This window comes from Oryctolagus cuniculus, chromosome 14 (genome assembly GCF_964237555.1).
Source record: "Oryctolagus cuniculus chromosome 14, mOryCun1.1, whole genome shotgun sequence".
NCBI lineage: Eukaryota > Metazoa > Chordata > Mammalia > Lagomorpha > Leporidae > Oryctolagus > Oryctolagus cuniculus.
In genome coordinates, this window is record NC_091445.1 from 94,471,016 (window position 1) to 94,493,622 (window position 22,607).

General features: G+C 57.9%; 2 protein-coding genes across 2 annotated transcripts in view; one reads left to right on the forward strand and one right to left on the reverse strand.

Moving 5' to 3' along the window:
* The window catches only part of ICE1 (interactor of little elongation complex ELL subunit 1), a 61,318-nt gene extending 56,620 nt beyond the window's left edge, over window positions 1-4,698 (reverse strand). Inside the window, exon 1 of the mRNA XM_008251200.3 lies at window positions 4,382-4,698. Within this exon, the coding sequence (XP_008249422.3) occupies window positions 4,382-4,465 (84 nt within the window). The 5' untranslated portion in view covers window positions 4,466-4,698. The remainder of the gene's footprint in view (window positions 1-4,381) is intronic.
* Window positions 4,464-22,607, forward strand: part of LOC138845212 (uncharacterized) — a 42,289-nt gene continuing 24,145 nt past the window's right edge. The window contains exon 1 of the mRNA XM_070056859.1: window positions 4,464-4,997. Coding sequence (XP_069912960.1) covers window positions 4,464-4,997 — 534 coding nt within the window. The remainder of the gene's footprint in view (window positions 4,998-22,607) is intronic.

Here is a 22,607-nt window from a genome sequence, read left to right on the forward strand (position 1 = left end):
AAAACTGTGAAATCTGAAGCTTGAAATTTCACTTTCAAAACGTTTAGGATTTCAGAGCATTTCAGATTTTAAATCAGGGAAGCTCAACCTACATTATATTGTCTATTGGAAAGCTCAGTCTATTCTCAATTGTCTCATTGTTTTTCTTTGCCTTCTGGGTGATTTCTTCACGCTAATACAGTACACGTTCAAAATACAATTCCCATAGGTGCCCATTCTCTTACTTGAGACCTTCTGGTCTCAACTGTTTTGCTGGATGCAACTGTGAATACAGAAGGTCACATTCCCCTCCTTCTTACGGGACGTGGACTCAACACAGGGGCAGAACACACTGGGCAAGGAGGGGTAGCAAGACAGCCTCGGCCGGGAGACCCAGGTGCTGAGAGCAGAGAGCCAGAAGACACTGAGAGTGTGGCTGGGAAGACAAACAAGTAAATTCAGTTACCCCTCTGTAACCATGGGATTCCTATCTGCAGATTCAATCAGCTGCAGAGAAAATATGTGAAGAAAAGGAAAACTGGTGAGCATGTACAGACTTGCTCTGTCACTTCCTGAACAATGTAAGGACCAGCACCATTTCCACGTGTTAGGTATCACAGGTGATCTAAGACGACTGGCAGGAGTGCAGCTTACATGCACGTACTGCAATACCCCACTTCATAGTAGGTATTCTGGAGCCTGAGGGGTGACCCAGAACCAAACCCCTGTGGGCACTGAGCTGGCAACTGAACACTTGCGCAGAGCCGAGCGGGAGCTTCCTCACCTCACCCCTGACGTGCTGGGCTGAGAGACAGGCCGTTCCCAGCACTCCCGTCTCCCGTCTCCCTGGGCCGGCCACAGCATCGCCCGGCCCCAACGTGTGTGCAGCAACCCCTTAACACAGCAGACGTGAAGGCACACTCCTTAGAAAGGCTGCTTACAAGGTGAGCCCTGGGCTGGCATCTGGGAATGGATCCTGAAGGGCCCCTTCCCACCCCTTCCCAGCTAAGAGTGGTCACCGTGTCTGGCCACGCAATGCGGCTTATGCGAAACACCTGCTGGCCTCCCATTCTGGGATGTGGGTCTGCACTAGATAGAGGACGTCTGCATGGCTGGCCCCTGATGGAAACCCTGCACACTGAGTCTCTAAGGAGCTGCCCTGGCCAACAAAGGACACACTCAGGGTCACAATATGCTGCCCAAGGAATTCCGTTTTGTGCGACTCCTCTGGGAGAGATTCCCAGCAGCTTCTGCCCTGTTTCCCCTGGACTCTGCCCCACGTGCCTGTTCCCTTTGCTTTCTCACTGTCTCCTCTCCCTGGAACAGTCACCTCCCTGTGAGTACACCCACATACGAGTCTTAAGAGGACTGCTGGCAAATCATTGAGCACAGCAGCGGTTTGATGGCTTCCAACAGTTTGACAGTCCAAAACGTTTCCAGGTCCTTGGAAAATGCAAGGCTCTCCTATTAAGACTGATGAAAGAGGACCAAGAAACAGGACAAAGAAACATAACATATTCCCACAGGACCTTCAGCTAGAAAGGAAAAAAATAGTCTAGGGCCAGCAAACAGAAAGTGAACAGGTCTATGGGTTGGACAGAATTGCTGCCCCCATGTGAGTACTGGGATGTGCGGGCTGCAGGCTGACAATGTTTGGAGGAAACATACACTGGAGGTATGTAAAGCCGCAGGGCAGGGACGTGCACACCAGTCGTGAAAACATTCCGTAACACGGCAGGGACGTGCACACCAGTCGTGAAAACATTCCGTAACACGGCAGGGACGTGCACACCAGTCGTGAAAACATTCCGTAACACGGCAGGGACATGCACACCAGTCGTGAAAACATTCCATAACATGGCAATGGTTGGTGAATCTGAAAACACCAGAGGGAGTTTTGGTATTACTCTGGAAACTTCCCTGTATGTTCAAATTTACTTATTTTGAAATTATTTTTAAAAATCACACTAATCAGGGCTGGCATTGTGGCGAGGCAGGTAAAGCCGAGACCTGCGAGGCCAGCATCCCATATGGGCACCAATTCATGTCCCAGCTGCTCCACTTCAATCCAGCTCCTTGCTAATGGCCTGGGAAAAGCAGCAAAAAGATGACCCAAATGCTTGGGCCCCTGCCACTCACGTGGGCGATCCAGATGAAGCTCCCTGGCCCAGCACTGGCCGTTGAGGCCATCGGGAGTAAACCAGTGGGTAGAAGAACTCTCCTTCTAACTCTTACTTTCAAAATAAACAAACTGGGGCTAGCGTTGTGGCACAGTGGGCTAAGCCTCTGACTGCAGCACAGACATCCCATGTAGGCACCAGTTTGTGTCCTGGCTGCTCTTCTTCTGATCCAACTGTTTATGGCCTGCGAAAGCAGTGGAAAATGGCCCAAGTACTTGGGCCCCTGCACCTATGTGAGAGGCCCAGAAGAAGCTCCTGGCTGCTGGCCTCCAATCAGCCAGGCCCAGCCCATGCAGGGAGTGAACCAGCAGATGGAAGACCTTTCTCTGTTTATCCCTCTGTCTCTCAAACAAATAAACAAACTCATTTAAAAAAAAAAAAAAAAAAAAAAAAAAAAACCTTGCTCACGTTTTGCTCTGGCGGAGGGAGGCTGTACTAAATGTTCACCTAACCTCCCCTCTGATGGACAACATGTTCTGACTTACAAACCCAAGCCTATGCTGATCTTTATCAGAGAGGAGTGTGTCTCCTCAGCTGTCAGGACCCCCACACCCCGTTTGCTTTCCTCTGACACGGCGTGGACAGGACAAGGCAGCAAGGGCAGAATGCCCACCCCTTCCCCACGACGCCCCAGGCACACGCACCCAAGCCCAGCGCGCCCAGTGGCCTCTGGGCCCTGAGAGCCTGGCAAACCCGCGGCAGCCTCACTTCACGCCTCACTTCACGCCTCACTGATCGCACACTTTCTCCCCTCCACGCCTCTCCGAGCTGGCCGGCTGCCCCTCCTAACTGCAGCTTCCTTCGGAGCGCACTGTGCGCTCCATCCTTCACACACTGGACTGCTCTTCTGCCCGAGTGGACCCGCACTGCTGGCGCCCTGCAGCTCTGCTCCTGCACGCAGGCCTTCCGGTTCTGTCTGTAGGGACGCCTCAGAAGTTCATGGAAATTGTAAACCAAAGGTAAGTGTCTCTGGACACAAAAAAGTATTTGGAATCCACGCACAGTTCCTCGGATATGCATTCCCCATGAACTTCTGGAACACTGCGTGAGTTCCAAACTGCATGCCATCCGCCAGCCTACCAGTGCTCAAGAAGCGTGCGCCTAGGTGACGGCATACCCTCGGTGGGCATCCCTAATTAACACTACCCGTCGGGGCACCTGGAAGAACGCCTTCCGTTCCAGGCAACGAAGTCCAAACCTCCGGCGGGGTCCAGCACAAGCCCCAGTAAGCAAGAGAGCTCAGATGTATCCCCAGGACGGCCAGACCCCGAAGGGCCCTGAGCGCCGGGTGGGCTGCGCAGAGCAAGCATGCCTCAAGCCCGCAGCCGACTCCTCCCCGCGCGGGGCTCACGCCCACCTCACGGCCTGCTCGTCACACGCCCGGCGCTTCTCGCAGAGGGCTTCCACCTGCGGGCTCCCCGCACCGTCCATCCACCCCTTCTCAGCAGTCAAACCCACGGACCTCGCCGGAAACCAGCCCACCGCGCCAACCCCCGCTTTCGGTCCCTCGCAGCTCGAAGAGCCTCCCGGGCCGTCCCCGCAGGCAGACACCCTGCTCAGAGAGGCCAGCCTCGCCGCAATGCCGGGTCGCGGCGCTGCCCGCGGTGCCCAGCACACGAGGCCCAGCGGCGATGGCCACGGGAGGCAGCCTCCACCGTGGCCAGCTCGGTTCCACCACCGAAGCCGACGACGCAGACTCCCGGCATCACCCGGCTGCAAGGATCTGCGCGAACGGGCCCCTGGGGCTACTTCCACTGCCCCCAGGCCCCAGCAGAGCCCACCCCGCGGTTAGACACGTGACTGACTGCTCCACCAGCTTAACCTACGGAGCTAACTCAGCAGCGAGCGGGAGCGCCTCTCCAAGCCCTGGAAGCCCGAGGACCCCGACCAGACGCCTGACAGGCGATGACAGGCAAGCAAAGGCCTTGCCCTCGGGGAGGTCGACCTCCTTAGCATCCCACCTGTCACCCGGCAGCCGAAGAGGCAGCCCGGCCGGCACCCAGGCTGCGCAGGGGAGGAGTCCTCCAAGAACCCGCTCACTCTGCACAACTCCGTGCAGCGACTTCTGCGTCCCCAGCTTACACACGGCAAAGGAAGCCGCAGCGACAAGGACATCGGGGGGCTGCAACCCCCAGGAAGAGGCGGCGGCGCCGGCGGGCCCCGCGCTCCCGCCGGCGAGGCCGCGCCGCCCCCCGCGCCCGGGCCCCGGGGAGGTGCCTCACCTGCTGCAGAGACGCGCAGCCCTGACACCGCGAGAGGTCAGCGGCCGTCCCGGGGGCTGCCGAGTGCGTCTCGCCCGGCATCATGGTGCCGCCACCGGGCCCGGTGGGCACGCGCGTCTCAGGGACCCACGGCTTCGGCCCTGTCTTGCCTCCGCTGATGCCGCCGGGGCCGCCGCCTGCCAGGCCGCTTCCCGCCGGGTCCGGGCGGGTCCATCCGTGCACAGAGGTCCCCGTGGAGCTTGCGAAGGGCTCTCCGAAACGGAGCCGCCTCAGGCGCTGGCGAGAAACGCTACCCGGCGCGGCCCCCGAGCGCGACGCAGTCCAGCCAGGACCCCGCCCCGCCCTGGCTGGCCCCGCCCCCCGCCGCCGCGCAGGGCTGCCCGGGGCACTGCCTGAACGCAACGGGGAGACGCGGCGCGGAACACGTGCCCAAAGGACAAGCCAACGCCCGCAGAGGCGTCACGTGTGCAGTTCTTCCTTCGACGGGGTCATTTATTGCCAGCCTACCGTACAACAGGCTGTACGTAGACACCTAAAGGCACCCGCGGTGGGCGAGGTGCCCGCCGATGACGTATTATTCAGGCGCCCGCCAGAGTGGGAGGACCCCCGCGTCCCGGTAAGCAAAATGCTGGATTTTTATAGCCCCGTGGGAGCCCTGCTGTACCCCGGGCCCCTCCCGTGTCCGGGAGCGGGGGGAGGAAGGATACAGTTCCCGGCGCGCCGCGCGGCGGGCGGAGACCGAACGGTGCCTCTGGCCACGTCCGGTGCGATTCGGTGCCGGCTGCTCGGGCTCCGCCGCTAATGTCCGCTTCCCGTCAGTCTCGCTACTCTGGCGAGTTTCTGTGCCCATTGCCGCGGCGGCCTCCAGGTCCCGACTGTGGGCGCCGCCACCCAGCGAGGGCCGAGCGCAGCGCCCGGCAGAACCTAGTCAGGCCCGTTGGCCACTGGCCAGCCTGATAACCGTGTCCTGGGAGAGGGGCAGAGGGAGAGGCCTCGCGTCGGCTCGGGGCCTGGTGCTGCGGCGAGGACCGAGGTTTCCCGCACGTCGGGAGGCACGGCTCGTCGCTGGCAGCGGCTTGCTCGGAGGCCCCGGAGTCCGGCCTCGCCCTCGGCGGAGCATCGCAGGTGCCGGGACCCTGCAGCCGGAAACACCGCTTTCGGAGCAGCCTGCGTTTTCTTGAGATTTCCTGCCTCTTTCCTTGCTTACACCCTGGGTACCACGCACTGCCCGGTGGAGGGGGCAGCTCCGTCGGTGGTGGCCCGGTTGGCGGGTTTCGGCGGCGGAGCAAAGGCAGCCCCAGAGCGCGCGGGAGAGGAGGGTCCAGGGAGCAGGGGGGTGCGCAGAGGCGCAGGCCCGGTGACCCACCCGGCGGAGGGGCAGCCGCGTGGCTCCCGGTGGCCTCGCAGCTCCGACTTCTGGCCCCGGCGAGCTCGTCTTCACGGTGACTTCTCTTTGACGGAAGGCTTCCCAGGTGAGCGCTTTTGCCAGGGAACCGGGAGGAGGCGGCGGCAGCGCTGCACGAAGCGCCAGGGAGCTGGGCTGCGTGCTGCTGCCTCTGCCCCGTGCCCCTCCCTTCCGGCCCTCGGGGCCGTGGTGGTACCTCGTCAAACACAGCTGCACTTGGACTGCAGTGAGTCTCCTTTGTAATGCCACAACGCGCTGCACACAGTAGGTCTAAATGGATTCGCTGCGACTCGTTGGAGATACAGGGAGTGGGGCATCTCCCAGAATGAACGTGCAGTCGTTTCTGCCTTTCTCGGGGCCACGTCTCAACCCCCTGGGAGAGAAACCAGAGCCTGGTGCGCCAGGGCCGGGGCCAGCAAGCTTCCTGTAAAGGCGCCCAAGAAATGGTTCAGACATCGCGGGGCGGAGGCCCTGCCGCCTGCTCCTCCCCGTCAGGGCACACACGACTGCGCCACCTGCTTGTCTTGGTCGTTTCTGCTCTGTGAAGCTGTTTTGCCAATGGGAAAAGCGTTCTGAGTGTACGTGCTGCCCGCTAAGAGCAGGGGTGGCTGCCTACCATCACGGCCTCTGATGGAGACCAGTGCTGGAGGATGCTCCCTCGTGACAGGGCCCTGTGGAGACAGAGCAGGCCGTCCTTCCCATCCCAGTGTAGAGAACTTGGCCGCGTCGCGGCCCTGCCCCAGGACTTAGAGGCCGCGTTTTGAACGTGATGAGTTACTTCGCTTCACAAAGGAGATTTCAAACAACTCGCGGGGACTGTGGAGTGGAACCTATTAGCTGCTTGTAGGCAGACGTGACAGCGCACCAGAGACCAAGTAGGAAAACACACGGCCTGGCCAGGGCAGGAGCAGTAGGCGTGTGCAGGAGGACAGGAGGAGAGCGGGGCCCAGGGACGGGGCGGTGGAGCCGCCGGCGCCCGTTTGCCAGTCGTTAGGATGAGCTGAAATGGCCTCCAGGACGCCCCTCCCGCCACAGGGCCACCCGGGGATGCCGCCACCGCTCTCAGCAGCAGAGCTCACCACGGCCACCGCCATGGTTCATACAGGCCAAGGTGCGACTGTGCCAGTGGCAGGCCTCGGTCTGCAGGTGTGTAGGATGCCGGAGCCATGATGTCTTCCGCTGAAATGTCAGGGAGAGGCCCGGAGGCCTCTAACAGCTTCCCCAGTCTGAGGCCTCCTGTCAGCAGCAGCAGGAAGGCGCTAAGGCACAACCTCGCACAGGTAACAAGGAGAGGAGAGTTTTTCTTAAAGCAGCTGTTCTTGGGCTTCCAAGAGAACATTCGTGTCTCTCTGTCCGAGCTCCAAAGACCCGAAGGACCCTCTGCCCGCCGCCCTGTGCCTGTCTTACCAGAGGGCTGGTCAGGGAATCTGCTGGGGCGGGCTCAGCTCTTGCCCCACACCCTCCTCACGGCTGGATACCTGGGAACTAAAGCTTTGGAATCTGACGCGATTGAGAGGGGAGTGGTGATTTGTCAACGCGCGCTGCCACCAGAAACCTAATAGGTTTAGTGAACGGTGAGGAGAACGGTGAGGAGAACGCAAGGTGAAGCCAGCTGTCTGGAAGTTCTTACTACCTGCTTTGTGCAGAGCGATCCTCTCCCCTCCGGCCCCTCCCCACAGGAGAAGTGACCCTGTGACCTTTCAAAGGCTGGTGGTGGGGCAGGCATTGACGTAGCAGTTCAGCTGCTGGGGGCCTCGCCTGCAGCCCGTGTCCCGTGCCAGGTCCGAGGCCGGTCCCCACTCCCACTCCCAGTCCCTACCAGTGCGCGTTCTGGGAGGCAGCAGTGAGGGCTCAAGTACTTTCCTCTGCCAGCTGCGTGGGAGACCCGGATCGAGTTCCGTGCTGCTAGCTTCCGGCTGGCCCAGACCTGACTGTCCTGGGCATTTGGGGACAGTCCCAGCAGATGGGATTGCTGTGTCTCTGTCTTTCAAATAATGTTTTTTTTGTGAAGGAAAACCGTTGCGAAGCAATCAAACATGAAAACCTGAGAAAGGATTCCAGGAGTAGTTTGCCACTGCAGGGTCTGAATTTGCAGCCTGGACGCAGTCTGGCGCATGCCCACAAGGTGGCCGTCTTTCCCTGCCTGTGCTTTAGAAACGGAATTCCCCGCCTTCCCTGTGACACATCAGACCCCCACCCCGGGAGGGCAGCAGGGTGCTCTGGGCACCTGGTGAGCAGGGCGTTTGTGGGAGCTTCCTCCCTGTCTACGTGTGGGCGCTGCCATGCTTTCTCCTAAGCGGCCCTGGCTCCTGTTTTTTTCAACACAGCCTGCTTTGGTGAGGGCCTTTGTATCTGTCCCAGGGGTGGGCAGTTTCTGCAGCCCCAGCTGTCCCCTCAAGGGGCGTGGAGGTGGGGCTAGGAGTCCATGTGGGAACTTGGGGCTCAGTGCCAAACGTGGGTGATTGTTAAGCAGGTGTTTACAGGGCCGCCCTGTGGGGTGGGACAGCACTCTGCTGTGCCCTGCAGGCTTTCTTAGCAACCTGTGCCCCCAGTGTCGGGCAGGGAAGAAGGAAGGTGGAAGAGGGGGACCGAGTCCTTGGAGGGGAGTTGCTGTGCCAGGGCGTGGCCACCGCCCAGAGGAGAGAACAGCCAGTGAGATGCCACCAGGTAGACCTCCGAGAGCTGGGTGTGTGTCCTGGGTGGGAGGTGGAGAGGCTTGGGGCAGTGGGTGCGTCCTTGCACTGAACCGTATGTTCACCAGCACGGGGGTGCTGTGCGCCAGCCACAGACAGCCCCTCGGGGGAGATCCCAGGACCCAGCAGGACAGCTGAGGGAGGAGAGGAGGCCCAAGGTGTGCTCTGTCGCCAGGGCTGGGCAGGCGAGCTGCAGCCAGGAGTGAAGTGTCGCTCTTCCAGCCCCATCAGGGGACCAGCCGTGGGCAGCGGAAGGACATGGCTTTGCCCGACTGTGTCTGCAGGCCCCCACGGCAGCCGATGGCAGCCTCTCTCCAAAACCTGTCCCGTTTCCTCAGGCGTCCAGCATCTCCCCATGGCTAGCGTGCCCTGTCGGGTGATTGCGTTCCACCAGGTGAGCCAGCAGAGGAGGGCTGGCCCACGGGTCCGCCCCGTCCTCGTCACTTCCTGCTGGCTGTCAGGCCCTGAGCCTGGGGCTAAGTCACTACCCCAGCCCCAGCCCTTTGCTCTTGCTCCGTCTTACGGGAGCTGCGTGGTAGCCTTGCCCGCCGGAGCCCTGTGCAGCCGGCCACCGTGCTGGAAGGTGACCGGAAGACGGAGGAGGGCCCGGGGCTCCTGCTCTCCCTGCTTTCACGGGGCAGTGGCAGCTCACCCCTGGAGCAGCTTGGGAGTCCCACCTGCAGTTCCACTGACCCTTGCAGAACCAGCTTCCTGGCCGCCTCTTCAGACCCCCACAAAGGCTGGACAGGCAGCTCCAAGGGCACAGACCCCAGCCCAGCAGGGCGCTCCCAAGAGGCCTGAGTGTAAGCTCTGGGCCCCTCCCTGTTGCCGTGTTTTGCACATTCCTTGCCCTTGTCTTTGTTCCCTCGGGGGCCATGGCTCCTTGTAGCTCCCTCGTGATGCCCTGCTGCTCTCCCTGCCCCTCCTCCCTCTGGACATCTGTGGACTGAACCCCAGGCACCAAGGCATCACCACTGGCTCCCTCCTGTGGGGAGCAACCCGGACTAGACTGTTACTGGAATTAAGACTTATTCTATGCATCTGCTCTCCCACAATATGGCGCTGGGAGAGAAGAAAACAGCTTTTGCACAGCTGCCTCCAGTTCAACCAATAAACTGTAGGACTTGCTCCTGATTGGAGGAGAGCAGCGTACTCGGCGTGTGGGTAGCAGAGTTGGGATTGGCGGAGGAGGACTATAAAGGAGAGAGACGGCATGCACCAGAAACATCTAAGGGGAACATCTAAGGGGAACACCTGTGCAGCCCCCGAGAGAGCCGGCCGGCGGAGTGCCGCTCCCCTGCGGAAGTGGGGAATGTGGCCAGGGGGAACCGCCCTTCCACGGAGGTGGAAGGGATAGTAGCCAACCCGGGAAGAACCAGCAGCAAACCCGGGGAGAGCCGAGCAGACGAAAGAACAGCGCAGGGTCCTGTGTCGTTCCTCCACGAAGAGGGGGAGCGACACCTCCCACCCCACCCCCCACCGTAGAGCAGTGTGCTGAAGGTGCAGGACCTCCGCCGGCCCCTTCTCTGCTCTTGGGCTGTGACGGGAGCCCTCGATCAGGAGCCTGGAAGGCCATTGCTTGTGCCCCCACAGCCAGCACGCTGGCTGGTGGATGGTGACTGGGCTACTGGAGTGAAGGGAAAGCCCCCACCCCGCACCCCCTCTGTGTGGGAGCAGGTGCTCAGCAGGGAACTGGGCTTTGTGTGTGTCGCTCCCCCTCTTCGTGGAGGAGCAACACTGAACCCTGCGCTGTTCTTTTGTCTGCTCGGCCCTCCCCGGGTTTGCTGCTGGTTCTTCCCGGGTTGGCTACTATCCCTTCCACCTCCGTGGAAGGGCGGTTCCCCCTGGCCACATTCCCCACTTCCGCAGGGGAGCGGCACTCCGCCGGCCGGCTCTCTCGGGGGCTGCACAGGTGTTCCCTTAGATGTTCCCCTTAGATGTTCCCGGTGCATGCCGTCTCTCTCCTCCTTTATAGTCCTCCTCTGCCAATCCCAACTCGGCTGCCCACACGCCGAGCACGCTACTCTCCTCCAATCAGGAGCAAGTCCTACAGTTTATTGGCTGAACTGGAGGCAGCTGTGTAGAAGCTGTTTTCTTCTCTCCCAGCACCATATTGTGGGAGAGCAGATGCATAGAATAAGTCTTAATTCCAGTAACTTAGTCTAGTCCGAGTTGCTCCCCACAGGTCCCCCTTTCTTTTTATTTTTTGGCGTTGATACGCGCCTGTCTTCGGTGTCCCGCAGCACACACTCTGCTCTACTTGCTAGAGTTGCCACAGGTTCTTACAAGTCCTATCAATCAGGCAAACCGAATCCGGGTCCTCTCTTCGCCATGTTGTGAGGAGGTTTTTAGGCGCTGATGCGTGCCTGTCTTCGGTGACCTGCGGCTCATACTCTGGTCGAGCCGCCTGCTGGTGCTTACCGCCTTACTAATCAGGCAGACCGAATCCAAGCCTTCTCATTGCCATATTGTGGGGAGACCTATTGGTGTTGATTCGTGCCTATCTTCGGTGACCTGCAGCTCATACTCTGGTCGAGCCGCCTGCTGGTGCTTACCGCCTTACTAATCAGGCAGACCGAATCCAAGCCTTCTCATTGCTGTGTTGTGGGGAGGCCTTATTGATGTTAATTCGTGCCTGTCTTCGGTGACCTGCGGCGCATAAGCTGCTAGCCGCCCACAGGTGCTCATCGCCTCACTAATCAGGCAGACCGAATCCAAGCCTTCTCATTGCAGTATTGTGGGGAGGCCTTTCTATTTCTCTATTTCTCTATCTCCGGGCATTCCTATTTCTCCTGTTTTACTTCTATCTACCAGCATTCCTATTTCTCTCATTTTACTTCTAAAACTTCTGTTTCTCTTATCCCTGCGGCTTCCCGGCGCCCGCCCCGAGGCTGCTTCTCGGTGGCTTCCCGGCTGAGCCGCTTCAGCCCGCGCCTCTCTCATCTGCGCGGCTTCGCGGCTCTGCGCGGCTCGGCTTCGCGCGCACACTCCGCGGTCTCGCAGTAGTCCAGCGTTCCCTATCTACTTGTGCCCCGCACGCTCTCTCTGCGCGCGGCAGCCTCCGCGAGTCACACAGTGTAGCTTACGTCTCCGCCACTAGCATTCAATCTAAGTTCCCCGGGCTAACCTGGCGAATTCAACCTGGCTTACGTTTCCACTTCTGGTTTCAACTCTTCGCCCCCCATTCCCGGGCTAACTTGAGAATCCCAAAGTGGCTTTCGTCTCCGCCTCGGCCTGCCCCCGCAGCTTCAATTTCCCTAACATTTTTCTCTACCCGGTATGTTTCCCCAAGCTTTCCTCCAACAATACTCCTCCCTCATTTCTCCTGGCCTCTCCCCACAGTCCGCATCTGAGTCTGTTTGTTCTAGCTTTCACTTTCGCTTTCGACCTTAGAGATTTCTCCCAGCTTCCCCCCGTAGTCCGTATCTGAGTCTATGCCTAGGCTTTCAATAGCTTCTTCCGGCACCTTTTTCGTCCGGCTTTTCCCTAGGCTGTTTGCTAGTCTCTCTCTCCGATATTTTCCCATTTCTTCCCTCCTAAGTTTCCTATCCGAGTCACGGCACCATTATGTCGCTCCCCCTCTTCGTGGAGGAGCAACACTGAACCCTGCGCTGTTCTTTTGTCTGCTCGGCCCTCCCCGGGTTTGCTGCTGGTTCTTCCCGGGTTGGCTACTATCCCTTCCACCTCCGTGGAAGGGCGGTTCCCCCTGGCCACATTCCCCACTTCCGCAGGGGAGCGGCACACCGCCGGCCGGCTCTCTCGGGGGCTGCACAGGTGTTCCCCTTAGGTGTTCCCCTTAGATGTTCCCCTTAGATGTTCCTGGTGCATGCCGTCTCTCTCCTCCTTTATAGTCCTCCTCTGCCAATCCCAACTCGGCTGCCCACACGCCGAGCACGCTGCTCTCCTCCAATCAGGAGCAAGTCCTACAGTTTATTGGCTGAACTGGAGGCAGCTGTGTAGAAGCTGTTTTCTTCTCTCCCAGCGCCATATTATGGGAGAGCAGATGCATAGAATAAGTCTTAATTCCAGTAACTTAGTCTAGTCCAAGTTGCTCCCCACAGTGTGGGCTCCGAGGGACGGGAGACCCAGGATTGCAGCACAGGAAGAGACGGCCAGAGCACGGAGCCCGCAGAGAAGGGCGGTGACGCATCTGTCCGTGTCCATCGGTGCTGGAAGTGCCTCGTGAGCGCCATGCCCAGTGCCACCTTTCCAGGTTACAGTGTTGGGCACGTGTCTGTATCTCCCTCCCTCCCAGGGGCACTGGCCGTGTAGGGGTGCCCAGCTCTCCAGCTCACGGCCTTCACAGTGCACACTCCAGGAGGGCATTCTAGGGATAGATCAGGTATCCACATGCCCTTCCCCTGCCCCCCTTGTCATCCCAGGTCCTAAGGCCAACCAGTTCCCCAAGGTCCACTCAAGTCCACTTCCTCTGAAAAGTCTCCTTGGCACTGTTTTCCGTGTCATTTTTGTCTTATGTCGATGTCATTTTTTTTCCCAATAAGTATTTTATTTATTTGAAGGGCAGAGTTACAGAGAGAGGAAGAAGGAGGCAGGGAGGGAGGGACGGAGGAGGAGAGAGAGAGACAGACACACAGAGAGACACTTCCATCTGCTGGTTCACTCCCCAAATGGCAGCAACAGCCAGGGCTGCGCCAATCCGAAGCCAGGAGCCAGGAGCTTCATCCGGTCTTCTACTGCTTTCCCAGGCCATAGTAGAGAGCTGGATGGGAAGAAGAGCAGCCGGGACTCGAACCTGTGCCCATATGGGATGCCGGCACTGCAGGCGGCAGCTTAGCCCTCTGCACTACAGCACCAGTCCCAGGTCGCTGCTGTTCTTGACCCTTCTCTTCGGGCCGGTTCCCCTCCCCACGTGTAAGCATCACCCCCTTGCCACCACAGCCCTCGCTGTCACTGCCCTGTGAGTGTGCTCCCGGCCACAGCAGGGAGCACAGCCCTGCAGTCCAGCCCCTGCTTGGCCGCCATCAGCCGTAAGTACCACCTGAGATTCAGGAAGGTGAGGTGCTAATGCAAGGTCTCGCCTGCACCAGAGACAAAGTCCAAGCCCCCTGCCGTGGAGGGTGAGGCTCCCCTGGGTGCCCTTGCGCCAGCTGGTCTGCACACACTCCCTCTCCCGCTCTCCATGCCTTCTGCAGTGGTTCCTCCTGTCACTCAGCCATGTGCAAAGTGCTCAGACCCTCCAGCTTGCACCCTGAGGCGTCTCATGCATGGTGTCTGGATCACACATGATGCAGGGCTGGGATGTGGGCATTGCCCGGGCTGGCAACCAGGAGGGACGAAGCACACATGAATGATTTCACTATTGTTTGGTTCAGAGCCTGCCTTTCTGACTGACCTGTCCAGCGCCTGAGCACTCGGGTGGGGGGATCTGCCTGTCGTATCCTCTGCCATAGCTCACAGCCCAAAGCCATGCCCGGCACATGGCCTAGCACGTGGCATTCTACTCGGTGAACTCGCTGCTTCCAGCAACTTGTTGCTTTACCGATGAGTAACTCGGACATGGAGGGACTAAGTGGCTCACTTTGTGTGCCACAGGGAGAGAGTGGCAGAGCTAGGAGTCTGAGCCCAGTGCCGTCCTCCCCCCATCTGGTGCCTGCACCCTCTCATGGTCCAGTGTGGGGGACTGGACTTGCAGAAATTTCCCTATCCAATGTCACAGGTGCAGCCCCATGGAAACCATGGCCTTGCACCTCCCGCCCCCTTTGGGTCTTTCCGGTGGGCCTGTGTGGGCAGTCCCTGTTGTCTACAGAACCTGGTTGAAATGCCACCTCCTCTCTGAAGATGTCCCAGCCTCCCCTCACCTCCACCCTCCGTGTTCCCGTCCCCTGTCCACACACGTCGCCAGGATCCCGGCTTCTCCAGTGGGGCCTGTTAGCATGTCCATGCTGCTTCCCAGAGCAGCTGCGTTGCAGTGACCCTTTGCAGTCACCTCTCCTTATTTATGCCCGCAATGTTCATTTATCCTGCACCAAATGTTTACTGTGCTGCTGTGGAGCCCCAGCGAGGAGGAGATGGGCAACACGGGCCCCCACAGAGTTCAGGGTGCAGGACCTGCCCCGGGCTGCTGGCCTTCTCCCCAGTGTCCTGTGCAGCCCTTTAACCGGCCGGACCCTCACTCCCAGGCTGGCCTCTTCCACCTTGAAGAACCTGTGCAACAGGCCCAGCTTGCTGCTAGCTCCTCCCTACCCCAGCACCAGTTAGGTCATTTGTAGGACTGAGTGCAAAATGCAAGTGCAAAGCCAATCCCCCTTCTCAAAATGCAAGAACAATAAGAAGCCAGCGGTAACAGCAAAGCATTCGAGCAGGTGCGGGGCCCTTGGGCGGGCAGAGGCTGTTTGGAGGCACAGAGCATGTGCGGGAGTGGCCCTGCAGCCACCCTCTCTGACGAGGCCTGCTGGCCCCCAGCACCCAGGGGCTGTCTTCAGCTCCCAAGCGGGATTATGGGGAGCACTTGGGAGTGTGCCAGAATGAACACGTTTTCCCCATGTTGCCAGCTCTCGAAGCCTTGCTGTTGGGCTAGCGTGCAGGCCTGAGTGCCGTCTCACCTTCACCCGGCTCTTGCTCTAGAGGTGGCCACTCTGCTCCCTGTCCTGGTTCTGGCCACACAGGGCTGTGGTGCACATTGCCTCTCTCTCATGGAGCCTCAGGCTGACCGCAGGCCGCCTCTGCGAAGTCAGCACCCCCTCAGTCCCTCTTCACCGTCACCGGGAGGAGTGGTCTGTGCGAGGTTAACCAGAACATCTGAACTACATCCGTGGGCAACAGCTGTCACCGTCATCTTTGCACGGTCACTGAATATACGGGCCGGTGACTCCTTCACACGGTTGACACACAATAACCTCCTGGTAGCTTCGGCCCCAGACGCCTAAAGAACTATCCTCCTGCATTTGCGAGCTTGGCGTGGCTGTGCTGCTCGAAGGACCTGAGCGGAGCGGCCCCCTGAAAGTGGGTCCCTGACGGCCTCTTGGCATCAGCATTCACAACACACAGATTCTCCTCGACCTCAGGGTGTCCCCGCTCTGGCGGGGCTGCCCTGTGCATTGTGGGGGCGAGGAGGGGGTCAGCACTATCCCTGCCCTCTGCCCACTGGACACAGAGCAGCCCACCCTGAGGATGACGCCTTGGGACCTCGCCAGATGTGCCCTGGGTGGGGGCGGGGGTGACACAAAACCACCCCTTTGAGAGCCACAGCCCTGCCCTGTGGCGGTTGCTGTCTTGTGGCTGGAAAGGGGACTATGGGGTCAAAGGGAGTTTGGGTTTTTGAAGGCAGAGGTTGCACATGGCAGCACCGAGTCCTCATCCCACACAACCAGCAGCAGCACCTGGACTCTGTCCTGCCTGGCCTGAGCCCTCTCCCTGGGTGCCCCCCACAGACAGGCTGCTCCTCCTGTCTCCTGGGTTGGACCCTTCCAGAACCCCGTGCCCTGGGGCTTTGTGCTGCGATCCCCATGTCTCTCCCCGAAATATTTACTCCCTGGAGTGTGGTGGGAGGAGGGCACTTGCGGAGTAACTGAGTTGAGGAGTGGATGCAGGCCAGATCATAGGACAGCTTGGACAGAAGGCTACAATGCTGTAGACCTCTGAAGAGTGTTGGGAAGTGGAGTGGTGCTGTCGGGGTTTCATGCAAAATGTTTCCAGGAGAAAAGGACTAGAAGGGGGGCTGGTGCTGTGGCACAGCAGGTTAAAGCCCTCGCCTGGAGCGCGACGTCCCATGTGGGCACTGGTTCTAGTCCCGGCTGCTCCTCTTCCCATCCAGCTCCCTGCTATGACCTGGGGAAGCAGTGAAAGATGACCCAAGTCATTGGGCCCCTGCACCCACGTGGAAGACCTGGAGGAAGCTCCTGGCTCCTGGCTTCGGATCGGCACAGCTTTGGCTGATGCGGCCATCTGGGGAGTGAGCCAGCGGATGGAAGACCTCTGTCTCTCTCTACCTCTCTAATTCTGTCTTTCAAATTAAAAAAAAAAAAAAGGACTAAAGAAGGCAACAGGAGAAGTAAGGGCCCAGTGAGGGTTATCATCCGGGTCCCAGGCCTAGTCACCCAGGGGCGCCGAGAAGCAGAGTGTGAGGCTGGATGGTCACGTAGGTTGTATATTGGATTAGAGGAAGGACAGAATTCCAGCCTGCACCAGGAAGGAGGGACGATGCAGGGCTGGGGTGTGGGCATTGGCTGAGCCTGGAACCAGGAAGGACGATGCAGGGCTGGGGTGTGGGCATTGGCTGAGCCTGGAACCAGGAGGGACGAAGCAGGGCTGGGATGTGGGCATTGCCCGGGCTGGCAACCAGGAGGGATGAAGCAGGGCTGAGATGAGGGGAGAGTGGAGAAAGGAGACTGCTCAAGTCCCACTTCTCCCGTGATTTATCCCTAATTTACCCAGCTCCAGGTACTTGCTGTGTCCTGGTAAATCCTGTGGTATTGACAATACAGCCAGATTCTTTTAAGATTTATTTATTTTACTTGAAAGTCAGAGTTACACAGAGAGAGGAGAGGCAGAGAGAGAGAGAGGTCTTCCATACACTGACTGGTTCACTCCCCAGGTGGCCGCATCAGCCAAAGCTGTGCCGATCAGGAGCCAGGAGCCAGGAGCCTCCTCTAGGTCTCCCACGTGGGTGCAGGGGCCTAAGGACTTGGGCCATCTTCTACTGCTATCCCAGGCCATAGCAGAGAGCTGGATGGGAAGAGGAGCAGCCGGGACTAGAACCGGCACCCAAATGGGATGCCGATGTTTCAGGCCAGGGCGTTAACCCACTGCACCAAGTGCCAGCCCCGTATAGGTCATCAATTCTGAGATCCACATATCATCATTGTGTCTTCCACAATGCATATTATAAGTTGGTTCATAAAACAGACTTTAATCCATCGTCACAGAACAGCAATGAGCACTGGGGCGTGATGGATGGGGAAGTACCATCCAGCCAGGGAGGGTGGAGATTAGTGCTCTGCTCAGTGTGCACGTCTCTGTGCATGAAACTCCTCCTCACTTGGATTCCAGATTCTCTGCCTCTGCAGCGGGGTGCGTGTTACTGACTCACGTACCCAGCATCCTGTGCGCTGCAGTGTCACTGATAAAGCACTTTGGTTTTCATTGATAAATAGCAACACGAAGCAGATGGCCTCATTTTCTTCAAGAAATATGTTTAACTCATGGATCTAACATTTGACAAAAGCAAAAGGAATCCAATACATTTCAGACTCGAGGAGCATGATCTATTGTCCTTGACCAAGTGGTACTAATTTAGCAAAGAAAGAAAATCCTCACTCCTGCCAGATTTTATGTTTCCAACTCAGACTTATCCGAAGTCTTTACTGTTGGATTTTGAGGGGAGATTCCTATTTCCCACCGGGTTTAATGAAAATTCCACATGTCCTAGGAATGAAATGCATGGCTTCCTCATGCAACACCTCGCCAGAAAAGCGAAGGCTCATGTTAGAAAGCAGTGAGTCCCTGCCCGCCCTTTCTTCGTCTGCTGGGAACAGGCTGCACACCTGCTCCGGGCCAGGCGCTGCTCTAGGCAGGTGGTGGTGGAGGTCCTGTGCCAGCCAGGAACCCTTGCAGGAGCTGCTTGCTCCGTACCGGGCCCTGAGGCAAAGCAATGGAGCAGGACAGGGCCGCGGTTGCTCTTTGCAGGAGAGCCGCTCTGAGTTTTGAGTTGGATGCGAAGGAAGGATTTTGCAGAGAACAGAGCTGTTAGGGTGGCAGTCTCCTGGGGCAGGGCGGTTTTGGCAAAGGTACCTGCCCTCAGATTATTGGCTCGGTGAGGGCAGGTGAGCCTTGGCACTGGCCCCAGGGAAGCTTGGCTGGAGCGTGGTGAGGAGAGCTTAAGCCAAATACGGAAAGAGTTTGGGCAGCAGGGCACCCTGTGCTTGGTGGGGGATCTGGTTTTCAGGGGAGAGAGCCTCCTGGGGAGGGATTCTCACCATTCTTGGGGACAGAAACAAAAATGCATCGAGTGCACTGGACAATGTATTTTTATGTGAACATAATGTGCAGACCATGGTGCTACAGGAAGCAGTAGCTGAGAGACCTTCTCTCTGGAAATACTAGGGGGCAGTGTGGTATTATGCAAGAACCTAGTGTCTTAGTGTCCAGCCACTCACTGCATGGCTTTGGCCAAGTAAGTGCTCAAACCCTGGAGCAGGTCTTGACTCGGACACCCGTCACATGGGGCCACAGGGTTTTTGTTGTCTGCAGTGTGTATCTAACGTGCACGAGTGACAAGCAGGTGCTGAGTAAGTGACCAGTGGTGACCGTGAAGACCTGCAGGTCTACGGCATTGCTGCAGGCTGAGCTCTCTGCAAACAGGCCTGCCCGGTGACGCAAGTGCTCTTCTCGCTAATTTACATTCAAACGCCGTGCTGGCTAGGATGGTTCCCGCGAGGCTGCTGCTGCACTGACCGAGCACTCCTCTCCCATCTCCACGTCCACATTTCCTGCCCTGGGAACACACCCGTGGTGGTCATTCAGGCCGTGGCTTTTGGAAGTCGTGCAGAGACAGCGTCCTGCGCCGACAGCTGCCTTCCCAGTGAACTCCCCGGGCAGCCCCCAGCCTCCTCGCCATTGCTCTGTTGGTGTCTGGGAGTGACTCTGGGTTTTCTGTGAGGCTGGGACTTCCTGGAGGCAAAGGCCTCACACCTTGGCATGCTCTGTTTTCAACTGATTCATTCAGGAGTTTTTGTGGGGCTGAGTGTGGAGAACCAAGATGTCTACACCCGTGCATTAACTCACTGTTTACTTCAACATCAATTTTCTGTTCCACTGTTCCGACCTGTATGACTTCACCACTGCGGAGGACTCCTTTCCAGGAAGATGAAACTCATAAGTAGCGTTACTACTGGTTTCAGTGATTCCTCCCAAATTCATTGCCATGGTGACCAGGCTGCAGAGTTTCTGAGAGCTGACGCTGGATGCCTCTGAGCCGGGAGATTTGTGGAGTGTATCTCTCCTGATCTTTCCTAGTGCTAATCCCATACTGGCCCTCATTGAAAAAACCTGCATCAAACTGGACAGCAAAACCCTCATATACGGCGTGTTGCTGTGCCACCCACGGCGAGGCTAAGCTGGTCCCGGTGGGGCCCATGAATGAGCAGTGCCCTACACAGCTTATTGAGGTGCCGCCCACGGCAAGGCTAAGCTGGTCCCGGTGGGCTCTGTGGATGGGCAGTGCCCTACACAGCCTGTTGCTGTGCCACCCAACCAAGCTGGTCCTGGTGGGGCCCATGAATGGGCAGTGAGCAGCACACTTAGCTCTGCTCTCCCAGCAGCCTGTTCTGTGGACCTCTCAGGCTGGCATCCCCTGCATGGACACACTAATGCTCAGGCTGGGTCAGGAGCCCCAGGGGTCACGTGCAAGGCAGTTGGACAGGTCGGCTGGGGGTCCAGGTGCCACTGTTTCCCGCCACGGGCACCCTGGCCAGGCCCCAGGCACTCGGTATCTCTGGTGCTGGGCTGAGAAGTGACTTCCAGAGTTAGCCCTCCCTGCTTTGATTCCTGTCTCCTCGTGAGACAAAGGGGACATAGCAGATGTGATTAGGCCACGGATCGTGGGATGGCGAGGTCACCCCTGCCTGCTCAGGGAGGCCCTGTGATTAGGCCACGGATCGTGGGATGGCGAGGTCACCCCTGCCTGCTCAGGGAGGCCCTGTGATTAGGCCACGGATTGTGGGATGGCGAGGTCACCCCTGCCTGCTCGGGGAGGCCCTGTGATTAGGCCACGGATCGTGGGATGGCGAGGTCACCCCTGCCTGCTCAGGGAAGCCCTGAGGCTGACCACAGGTGGCCTCGTAAGAGAGGCCCCCGTGAGGACGGAGGTGAAGGTGGACGCAGGAACTGCAGTGCCACAGCCTGGAGGGTGGGAAAGGCTTGCTGGCAGCCCGCAGAAGACGGCGTCTCCCTGGCGCCCGGAGGAGGCGCCGGCCTCCCAGCACCCGCGCTGCACCCCGTCTGGACTCCGAGCTCCTGGAATCAGGCTACACGAGGGGAAGAGCTGTGCTATTTCACGTCATGGAGCCGCGGCAGGTTGTTACAGTGGCCGTCAGACACTGACACACCTACAGCACACATAGAAATGAGACCCCCTCTCCCAGGGATTTCAGAGGCTAAACCAGTTCATTTAGCTGGGGGTCAGACACACAGGACGCTGTCGGTGAGTACTGAGTACCCTTCTATCCGCATCTGACGCTGGGCTCTGTATCTGTAACTGCCTGACGCCCGGCCATCGTCTGCCTCAGCCCCGGGAGGAAGCAGCCGGCAGGGCAGCAGGTGCCCGGGGCACCCAGCCAGACCTCCGTAATTCCAGGGGCTCTTCAAAAACTTCACGGAGAGGTGTGCTAGGCATGAAGCTCGTCTTTTGAACTAAAATAAATTTATATTTTAACTCTGTTTTCCATGAGCTTTCTGAAATTCTATCCTGGTTATTGACTGCCAGGGCCCTGGGCAATACTCAGCTTTCTTTTCCATGCGAAAGATTCAGTCCTTAGAACTGTTAGAGAAAGCAAGCAATTGAGTGGATGATTCTAAACAGTAAAAAGTCCCAACATTATTTTTATTTGGCTTTGAAATAAACTACATAATATAAATGGCACTAGAATTATTTTCCTCATTGCATCTTAGTCTCATTTAATTCACTATTCCTTGATAAACAGCCCAAAACAGAAGACATGACTTGTGTTTGTAGTGAGTAGAGGAGGCCAGAAGCAGTGAGGAGGGAGGAGCCAGCTATGGACACTGAACTGAGGGTGATGGACAGGTGAGGTCTTCGGTGTATCTGCGTCAGTCATGAGGTGGCTCGCAGGCCCTGTGATGACCAGGGTTCTCCCAAAAACAGAGCCAAAAGGACATAGACACATATGTGATAGATGCAGAGGGGTAGGTAGGTAGATGGCTGTATAGACAAACAGCTGGACAGACAACATGTAGATTCCAGATGATGGATATAAGGATAAAGATAGGCACTATTTATTTATGCATTAGAGTTGGCTCGTTCCATTGTGGGGCTGGCATCCTGGAATGCGCAGGGCAAGCCAGCAGTCGGGATTTAGGTAAGAGTGGGTAGGAGCTGCTGTTGTCGTTTGAGTCCAGATTCTACAGGGTGGTAGGCCAGGCACTTCTGGCCATGTGGGTTTCTGTTTTTCCCTCTTAAGGGAGAATTACTTCCTCTTTAGGAAACATCAGCATTTCACTGGGGTCATCTGCTCCATTCAGAGGCAACATTGTCAACGTTAATCACATCCAGGAACACCTTTACAGCCACGTGTCGCATAATGGGGGCCACGGCCGAGCCAGGCTGCCCACGAAGCTGACCACAGCCTACAGAAGCAGCTACACACTTCTTATATTTGTTCATCTGCTGTATGGACGCCCTGAACAGCCCACTACAAAAGAATGAAAAAGGTGGTTTTACAGAAGTGAGCTCTGACCTGCAAAAAATTCACAAGCTTCTCTCAAATATTTTTTATTTTTAATTTTTTATCTTTTTAAGATTTATTTATTTGAAAGGCAGAGTTACAGAGGAGGAGAAAGAGAGAGAGAGGGAGGGAGAGAGAGAGAGAGAGGATGAATCCATCTGCTTGTTCACTCCTAAAAGGCTGCAAAAGTCAGGGCTGGGCCAGGTCAAAGCTCCTTGGTGGGGGCCCAGGCACTTGGGCCACGCTCTGCTGTCCTTCCAGGCCATTAGAAGGAGCTGGATCGGAAGTGGGGCAGCCAGAACACAATCTGGAGCCCGGATGGAAGGCCAGTGTGTGAGGCGGTGCCGCGCCACATGCAGTCCTCCCCGCAGATGTCTTGTAGCCTGTCACCACATTCGTCTGAAACACCATCGAAGTTCTGTTTTCAGAGGCCGGAAAGTCAGGAAGGACGTCTACATAGTGAGCCCAGCTGTTGCTGTCTGCTGCACACGGTAGTGGGGCTCACGGGACATCAGATAAGCACCACGGCCGCCTGGACTGGCCATCAGCACGAGGACGGTGGCTGCTCACGAGATTCTGTGGGGTGTCCCAGGGTTTAGCCGGAGTTTTCTGTGCTTAGTACTTCTGTGTAACACTTGGTTTCTCAATGGTACCCCAAATATAATAGTTAGAATATCTGAGGAAGCGTGATCATGGGGTTTTCTCGC